Here is a 10113-nt window from a genome sequence, read left to right on the forward strand (position 1 = left end):
TCTAAATGAAATATAAATGCAAGGTAAGGCAGCACAAGAAAGAGCAGAATTCAGGAGCCTACTTATCCATTATCACAGAATGGATAAGCAGCCCAGAATATTCAGAGATTGGCTCTGATTCAGCCTTCAAACCCTTTACAGCGAGGATTGCACTTAGGAGGGCTAGTGAATTAAAAGCCAGGTCACTGTAAGAAGTGGAATCATGACAGTTTGCCTACTATGTGAGAGAGGCATCTACTGAAAATTTGTCTCATACATCTACTTGTTTAAAAAAATAATGCTTTGCATTCCAGGTGATCACCTTCTTTAGCTCAAGGTTGCTACAAGCTGGAGCTGAGCTCTCAGTGGAACGGGTCCTGGAAATCATCAAGCAAGGAGTTGTTGCATTGCCCAAAGACAGGCTGAAGGTAAGATTGGCAAACGAACACGTACTGTTGGATAATTTGATGTAAATATTAGTGTCTGAGCAGGCCCTCTTCAGAATCATACCACTTACCCAGTACTTGTGCTGGAAAAGGCTCTTTAAATATTGCCTACTCTGCTGTACATTGATACCGTGGTGAAGAAGTGTTCTCACAATTCTCCCAAAAGTAAATAGCAAAAGAACTAATATTTTCATATCACTGCATATCCTATGAATAACCACTATATATACTAAATGAGTAATTTATATAAAGGAGCATCTTACTTTTTTACCCGGTGAAATAAATTCGTCCTTGTAAGTATCATCAGGAGTCGATGGGAAGGCAGAGGTGGTGATGATAACTACAGCAATGGCTGACACATAGCATTCACTCAGTGCTGTGTGGGGTTCTAGGTGTATTACATATATTAACTCACTTGACCTTCACAGCAGCCTTTTAAGGTAGGTCGCATTATCATCCTGATTTTCCAGATGAGGAAACCGATGCACAGAAAAGGTAAGTAACTTACCCAAAGCCATACAGCTAGAAAACTGGGAGATTCACATCCAGGCACTCCGGCTCCAAAGCCCACGCTCATAGCCAGCACACTATTTGCGGTATGCTTGGGTATTCTATGGAAAGAGAAGCATTTTGTGAAAGAAGTTTGGGGAAATACTGTATTTTAAGAAAGCATTTAGATTTTGTATTTTGGATGTGTTCTTGAAGTGATCTCCTGATATAAAACTCATACTTTAAGACTAATTTTTCCATAGGAAAAAATGTAAATGTCACAGATTCGGGGAATGCATGAATATACAGCAGGGTAGCATATTTTTACTTAAATACTCCATTTAAATTTTTTCCTACATTACCTTCTAAATGTTTTAAAGTGCTCAATCCTAAATTAACAACTTAGTCATAGGGGATGTTTGGCCTTCTTTGTAGTGTTTTATCACAACTAACTTCTGTTCCAAAGTTACTGTTTGGGGGGCTGTGTTTTTCAACACTATCACTAGAACCACTGCTTAATGAACGCTTGAGAGATATTGTTATAGGACATGAAAATATTTTCAGTTATAATAACAGAGTTTGTAAAACAACAGCACATTAGTCATCATAACCACTTACAGAAGCTCCACATCAACAGCGGGAGGCTCTCGCAGTGCTGAGCAAAGACGGCAGGTGGTTCTGTTTATCAGCTAAAATGGCACCACCATGTGGCAACAGCACAAAAACTAATCACAGTTAACCAGACGCTCCAGTTTTATTCCTGAAAATTCTTTAAATGTAGGGAATTCATATTATTTCCATTCTCACATTAAGTATATTTTTAGGAGGTTTTTGCTCTGTTTCAGATTTATTTAAATTATGCCATATGAACCAGTACAAAAATCCATAAAGATTAGAGTGGCAGTTCACAGGAAGTGATGGATCTTGGCATCTAAACTAAGTCGAGAAAGAAGTAGAACTATCAGGAGCTTGGCTGTAAGAAAAGGATCACACAGAAGAGCTTGGGGAAGGGGGATTTTAATGACATCAAAGAACTGGCATAGTAGAAGCAATGGAGATTGTGGCTTGAGAGCATTATATTGAGGCTGAAGATGTCAAAAGTAGATCAGATCTCAGTGATAACATGGTCTGGGTTTGGCCATGGGAGACTGAAGTGATACGGGTGTGAATGAAAGGCAGTATGATTATGCCGGTTAATGAACTAGAAGCCAAGGTCATTCACATGGACCTTATAGTCAGTCAGGATGATAAGCCATGAGGTGGAGAGAAAGACTGAGCCGAATGGTGCAGTAAATGGGAAAGCGGCCTAGAAGTCAGTAGATGGCAGCTACGCGGGGGAGAGGAAGCTGGTTCCAGCCTCACAGGAGCAGGGATTTTGCTTAAGAGTAGAGGATAAGAGGGGTGATAGCCAAGGAACAAAGAATAAGTAGCCTCAATTTCCAAAGGCTCCAGGGGAGCTGGAGTCCTGAGAGAAGAGCCAGATCTCAGTCGAAGTATGAGGGAAAATTCAGCACGGGGACTGAGAAGGTAGGGATACTTAATAGCCATGAAATAGGGGTTCAGAAAGGCACTGTGGGTATGGAAGCAAGGGAAGACCAGGATGTTGGACCAGGGGAGAGAGCACAAAGCAGTATGGGGACAAAAGTACTGGAGAAGATGCCGCCTGGAGGGGCTTACATTTGAGCAGTGACCAGCGATGATAAGGACACAGGACGTGTTAGGTTTAAGCTTGCCACAAGGTTCCATCAACAGTAAATCTTGGGCACATCAGTGATCAAAGGTCCGTGCCCTCACAGGGCTCACAGTCTAGCAGGAGGAGGCCGACAATGAACAGTGAGCATAATATAATAACAATGATCTAATGTACTGAAGAGTGATAAGTGCTCTGCAGAATAAAAAACAGCAGGTTAAGGGGTTCAGGAGTGAGGGTGTGGTAGGAGAAAGTTGTAGAATTACAAAGAATGGGCTGAGCAACACTTAGCAAAGATAAAAAAGAAGGTGAGAGAGTTAACCATGCTGATTCAGAGAGTCCCAAGCAGCAAGAGCAACTACTGAAAAGGTCTTAAGCCAGGAGGATGCCTGGCATGTTGAAGAAATAACAAGGAGACCAAAGGGGCTAGAGCTACGTGAACAAGGGGGAGAGTTGTAGGAGGTGAACAAAGATGACGGGGGGTGAGGCGGTGCAATGAAATGGGGAGCCAGTGCAAAATTTTGAGAAGAGAAGTGTCATGATGTGGTTTATATTTTAATGGGATCATTCTGGCTGCTGTGTTGACACTACACTACACTATAGGGAGACAATGAAAGAGATGATTGCTTTATTGGACCACAGTGGTAAGGTGGAAGTGCCAATAGAATTAGTCCAAGAAATTGTCTGGTGGGCAGAGGAGAGCACTTAGGCCCCTTAGGAGACCGTAGCAGTCTGCACTGATTACAAGAGTTCCAAGGAATGGTAGCTAGAACATAGGTCCTGACAGACTGCTTAGAGAACTGTGAGATGTTGGTTGTCCGAGTCTGTCACGGTTAGAAGCCTGGCTCAGCTGCGCTTAATGCCATGTGGCTCATCAGTGCTTGTGGGTCAGTATGCTGTCTGTGCTAAACAATTCAGAGCAGACTTTCAGATGCCACACCATAAGACAATCCGGAAAACTTTCAGAGAATCACCAGAATTATGAAAGAACACAGGGAGTGATTAGAGAAAAATCACACTCTTCTTATTAGCCTTAAGAAGACAAGATTCGAGCAGAAGAGACTTGTCTTCAAATACTGGAAGAATTGTTTATGAAGCAAATTTGGACATGTTCCTTGTGGTCTGAAGAGTAGGACCAATGGGTAGAAGCTACATACAAGGACCTGCATTTCAGTCCCATATAAGGAAGAACTTTCTAACAGATTTTTGGAATTATTTAGAGATGGAATAGGCAACTTTTGGGAAGTGATGCATTCATTCTCACTAGATAGAGATGTTAGGGGAATAGGCTAATGGCCACTTGGCAGGGGTGCAAATAGGCTCCATCTTGGATGCAGCTCTTATCTCTTCTGCAGTGCTATTTACAATAGCCAAGATAATGGGAGCAACCTAAGTGCCCATCAGTGGACGACTGGATAAAGAAGATGTGGTACACACACACACACACACACACACACACACACACACACACACACACACACACACAGTGGAATATTACTCGGCCATAAAAAATTAAACCTTACCATTTGCAACATCATGGATGGACCTAGAGGATATTATGCTAAGTGGAATGTCAGCCAGAGACAGACACCATATGATCCCATTTATATGTGGAATTTAAAGAACAAAATAAGCAAACAAAACAGAAACAGACTCATAGATACAGAGAACAAACTGATGATTGCCAGATGAGAGCAAGACTTTGCCAATATCCTGTTTCTCAGACTTTTGCCTACTGACTTTCTCATCCATCAGTGGCTCTTACTTACACAATTACTACTGTGGTATTTACCTAATGATAATTTGTATTTTATTCTGTAGATTATTATTCAATGCTATCATCTGTTTTGTTGCTCAGATTGTTCTAGCTTTGGCTAATGGGAGCTTCTCCGGGTTGGTTTCTGTGTCCTTTGATGTCTTTGACATGCCTCCATCTTGTTTTCTGTACTTCTTTACTTTTTGGTGCTTCCAGATGCTCCAGACTCTGGGATATTTTTCCTACCGCAGCCCTGGAATCAACCACTTCTCCAGTGAGCCCTAATTCCTTTTTTTCTTTTTCCTTTCTTTTCCTTCTCTTTTCTTTTGTTAATAAATGTATTTAGGAAACAAGACCTAACCTAGGCACTAACCCTTCCACTCGCCAGTCCTTTCCCCATGTCCTTTCTCTTCCGTGGAGCGAATGCTTCTTCACTCTGCTTCACTTCATACCCAAGTACTTTTCTTCTTTTATGTCTCTCTCTACCCTATGATAAACCTAAGCTCCTTTCTTTTGGCTTATCTCTCACTAATTGTGTCCTTAGTCCATTTTTTCTACTTACCCCAATCCCAGACTTTATTTTCTCATTCCTTTAGTGAATGCCTCTGGCCCAAGAGCCCTTCCATGTACCATAGCAGGTACTGCAAGTTAATTTTGTAGTACATTATACTACTTACCTTAAAACAAAATCAATTAACAGTGTACGGCTATATGTTTGAATGTTAATATGTTCTTCATTGATTATACTGTGTTCAGAAAGAAATGTCCTCTCTATTTGAGATAGTAACATATAAATGAAAATATAGTTTTTTGTTTTTCAGGATTATGGCTGAATAAAAAGAGAGATTAATTGGTCTGTGAGAGGTCCCAGGCCAGTTAACTCTTATTTAGAGCAAGATCCTATTGAGACCAAGGTCATGGATAAATCCCTTAAGTGGGCCATTTAATTTTGTTCTGATACATAGTAAGGAACTGTACTCCTGATGCCAACTTACCATCTCACTCTATGGTTGCAAGAGGGACAGATGATAGAGGATGGATGATTCAGTTAAAAAAGAAAGAAAGCCACCCCCAGAACTAGAAAAGAAACTAAAATTATATTTATTCACAGATGGTTAGTCATCCTTAGTTGGTTTCAATGATGGCACATTATTACCACAGATGTTACTAGAAAAAAAAGGCTGTTTATAATCAAGCCTTATCTCAATTATTTTAATCATCTTTTTGGATTGAGTGTTTATAATAAAACGAATCACTTAAACCTCTAGAGTTTAATTCACAGAATACTGTTGTATCTAAAGTTGATTGAAAATGCAAGCTGTGTGTTGAATAATATTTGTTTTATACCACATGACAGCACATTATAGTCTTTTGGGTGGTTCACTAATATATACTGATAAAATAATTGTCGGGTATGTAGTAATAGCTTTGTATGCAAGATTGATGTAAAAGAGGTTGTTTCAAACTGGAAATGCTGTTTTAGTAAGCTCTTTATGAATAATGTGTAGAATAGTGTATGCTTACTGATCTGTTCTTTCTTAAAATATAAGTTAAACGTTAGGAAAATTCCGAGTTCTTTCCAACCACCTTTTGGGTTGTTAAGAGGGGCACAACGCCCATTACTTGTGAGAAATTAACCAGCTAATGTCAACTGAAGAAGAGAAACCAAAAAGTTTTGAAGTTTCCCTTGCATTATAGAACAAAGCCAAATTTGTAGAAGTATTTTTCCAATTTTGGGCAAGTAAACATTAAGATCTAGAAGCCCATGGCATAGTAATTGACTTTCAGCCAAATAAAATATTTTTCAATCAAACGTTATTTGACATAGCCTTCTAAAATATTTGTGTAATATCCTGTGTGGGAATATATACTCTTTGGATAAATCTGTCTATATAATTAAACAACTTGGCTGTTCAGAGTAAATAGTATTAATGTCACTCTAAACATCCTCTTCTTACTGGTATTCCGTGAAGTCTGGGAAAGGCAATACCAGGTAATTAGCTTTTTCGGACTGCCCCGCACAAACAGAAACATAAAGAGCAGGCCCTGAAATCCAAGTTGCTTATTTCTCCTTTAGGGTTTGGAAGGAAATATATAAAGTTAGTGTGCCCTCTGGGAGCTGAGTTCGAAGCCACGGCTCAAAGTTCTCACTGTGTGCGTGCACAGCAGGACATGTTCCTGGCTCCCATTTTACTTCCTAGCGAGCAACTCGGATGTCATCCTGATGGGTCAGCATTCATCCAGGTCCTTGCAGGTTCTCATACCCCTGCCACACCGCCCTATGTCATCATACTTGATAATGTGAAGTTTCCAAGTTCCCTCTTTTTTTCTATTTAGCGATTTAGCGAATCTGTAATTTGAAGATTAAAAATTTTACCATATCTAGTGTTTAAAAATTAGGTCATGCTTTTCCAAGGGGAATTGAGTAGAAGATAACTCCTCTTTTAGTATAAATAGGAAACTATGGAATAATATAAGTTTCTGACATTAATTGAATTTTTCATTTCATTCAATTAAGACACTTGATAAATCATAGGAATTAAAGTGGATAACTAGTTTCACACTAAATGATATTTAAAGCCTTTATTTTATATTCACATTTTAGAATACTTTCACCGTTGTTAATTGTTTAAAGAGAAATATGGTAGGTTAACTGAAATTTTAAGAATTTTTTCATAGCTTCTTAATATTGACTTACTTAAAAGAAACTTCCCCCTTTCTTCTTCTGGGAGTCTCACCCTGTCCCCACCCCAAGTGCCTTTTATTTCTCCATCAGTTCTCTATCTCCAGAGCAGATTCCCGAGTGCCACTCTCGTGTGCCCACCTGCTGTGCAATGACCCCCACCTCAGAGCCCCACAGGAACCGGCATTTGGCAAGTTCACAGTCACAGCCCCTGTGCCCTTGCACATCTTCCCACCTCGTGTATTTCTACCCATGGAAATATGACTAGCCAGCATCCTCCCTTTAACCCAAAAGTATCTACATTACGCTGTAAGTTCTGTGAATTCTCATTTCCCAAGTCTCTCCTGTCCCTCCTCATTGCCACTGTCCCATTTTGCTTCTCTGCATCTCACACCATCTGTTACCAGAGCCACCTAACTGGTGTTCCTACTTCCATGTTTTTTTTCTTCCCAAGGCATCCTTAGCCCAGTTCTCCAAATCATGGTTTCCAGTGACCCAGGGAACGGCAAGCTGCAAGGCCAGCTCTGGAAAATGTCGATACTTTTCCATTGAAAAGGAAACATTAATCTGTGTGACTTTATCTTTAAATTTCTGCTATTGATTTTGATAGAATTATTTTCTTTGGCATAGTCAGAAATTTGTGATTCATAAAATTTCCTGAAAAGAGAATCTGCTATGGTGGTTAAAAAATAAAACTGTTACTCATCTGTCCCAATCGTGACTCTTCTAATAAGTTGACCCTGTGAAAGTTATTAAGATTGTTTCATCGCTTCTATAGTTACTGTCCAAGTCATTTACTACAATCCTTACAAAGCATTTTGTAATGAACTTTATGTCAAAAAATAATATCGCCCTGATAGTTACAAAATTATTTATCTTTAACGGTGATAAGTGAGGAATGACATTTCTGATAAAAAGAATGACTAAAAATTATAATAATTTGTTCTGTGGATTCCGCTTATTTTATTAGTATTCTCAAGTCAGCTTTTCTACATAGAATTTTTCTTAAGTAAAAGAATAGGAAAACTAAATAATAGTGTTTGCTTCCTGTGATTTTTTTTTTGAAAAGATGTTCTTAATTAAGCGTACATCCCAAAAGTTTCTGAAAACTTTTAAGGTGATAAAAGCTTTTTTTTTTTTTTTTAAAGTCTTATGTCTTAAACACTGATATAATTTCCTACACACAGCAAAATTAGTCATTTTGGAGAACAACACTGATTTCTTCATGATGGCTTTCATTTCTGGGACAAGTTGGAAGGGGCAGTGATTGGCGCATATATAATCACACCGAGGATGCTGGTGAGCATCTGGCCGTAGCAGTTGAAGTTTCTTTATCCTGCATTTGTTGGCTTTAGAGGACTCGAGGCCCTGAAACTCTAGTGTAGTTCTGTGAAGAATGTGAATACTGTTACTGCTTAACAGTGAGTTTGAGATAATCAGCTAATGTAACAGGTTTATTTTCCTGGCAGTTCCGCACATCCAGGTTCTTTACAGTGTCCTCGCCTGGGAACTCTGAGGGCTATGGGAAGTGCCACAGAAGCATCTGCACACTGATTGGTAGGAACCTAATCTGTTTTGAAAATTTAGAAGTAATTTATGGTCTTTAATTCAAGCACAGCTTAAAATATGAATTCAAATAGATATTTCAGGATATTTCCTAATCTCTAATTAATAAAATGTCAATTACTAGATTGTAAATATCACTACCAGTATGCCTCTCTTAAGAAAACCTAACATAAACCCCAGTATTAAGAAATGAAAGATTACAGGCTAATTATTTGTGTCCAGAAAGGATCTTTGCTCATCAAAAAGATTTTTCACATGCTCTTTCAAGTAGAAGTGAACTTTATTGCATTTCAAATAGGAAACAGTTTTTTTAAGCACGTAAAGTCACCTTTTCTTTAGGCATTAGGCAAATTGGCACCAAATTATATTGTTGCTCACTAGCCCTACACTGAGATTAGAAGGAACATATTTTATATCCATTTTCAGAAGTATATTGAGTCATAAGAATAATAACTTGCTCATAGTCATGTATCATGTCTAGAATGTAGTCAAGGTTCCATCTATTAATAAAGCCCCTCTTTTTTTACTTTTTAAATTTTTAATGATATATATATATGTAGATGACTACATAAACTATAGAGATCCACTTTAAAGAGTAATTATAAAGTGAGTATCCTTGCCATCACCATTCAGATCAAGAAATGGAATGTTGCCAACAGCCCAGAAGTCCCTAGAAATAAACACTGTCGTGACTTTGGAGGCGACAGTCTTATTCTTGATAATTTTACCATCTGTATATATATTCCCAAACAATATGGTTTCCTGTTTTTGAACTTTTTATAAATGGAATCATGCAATTTATTTTCCTTTGCACTTTTCTTCTTTCGTTCAATGTTGTAAATAAGAGACATGGATGTTGTTACATGAAGTTTGTTCCTTTCCACTAATATATTAATATTACATTAATTACTATTACAAGTCCATGGTTTATCCTTTCTGCTATTGGCAGACATTCAGATTATTTCCAATTTTAAGCTACTTATATATACGAATATATATATTTTAATCTCATTTGATTTTAAATTCCTTGCTGTATTTTCTATGTTCGTATCCCCCCACAGCATCTAGCATAATACACAATCTTGCACAGAATAGCTTACTCATTAAGTATCACTGAATGAGTTCATACAGCATGATCGAAAATCGGTTTGAGAATATCTGCTTCTAGATGTCGTGGACTAAGACCCTACCAGATAATACCCCCTACAGAAACGACCATAAAACCTGGACACATTGTACCAAACACAACTGTATTTAAGGCACTATAGAGTGACTAGAAGTGAACAGACTCTGGTAGGGAGTTCATGCTCATTTAGAGATAGAAGGATAGGAAGCTATATAAGTAAGTTTCAAATTTATGATGTTAGCCTGGGGCTAAACACAGTCCCTGTAGTTTACTGCACGTGATGAGGGACTCACATGGAAAAACTCTTACTTTTTCTGGCCAGGGGAATCCTAGTCGTGAAGCTGGGAAAGTATGAGTGCTAAAGAGTGTAGAGGAATC

General features: G+C 38.4%; 1 protein-coding gene across 8 annotated transcripts in view; it reads left to right on the top strand.

The window, feature by feature from the left end:
* Window positions 1-10113, top strand: part of DYM (dymeclin) — a 261639-nt gene that overhangs the window by 215952 nt on the left and 35574 nt on the right. For all 8 annotated transcript variants that reach the window (XM_006919911.3, XM_015595753.2, XM_006919912.3 and 5 more), the window contains one exon: window positions 294-407. In XM_006919911.3, the coding sequence (XP_006919973.1) occupies window positions 294-407 (114 nt within the window). The remainder of the gene's footprint in view (window positions 1-293; window positions 408-10113) is intronic.

Source organism: Pteropus alecto, unplaced genomic scaffold (genome assembly GCF_000325575.1).
Source record: "Pteropus alecto unplaced genomic scaffold, ASM32557v1 scaffold146, whole genome shotgun sequence".
In the NCBI taxonomy this organism is placed as follows: domain Eukaryota; kingdom Metazoa; phylum Chordata; class Mammalia; order Chiroptera; family Pteropodidae; genus Pteropus; species Pteropus alecto.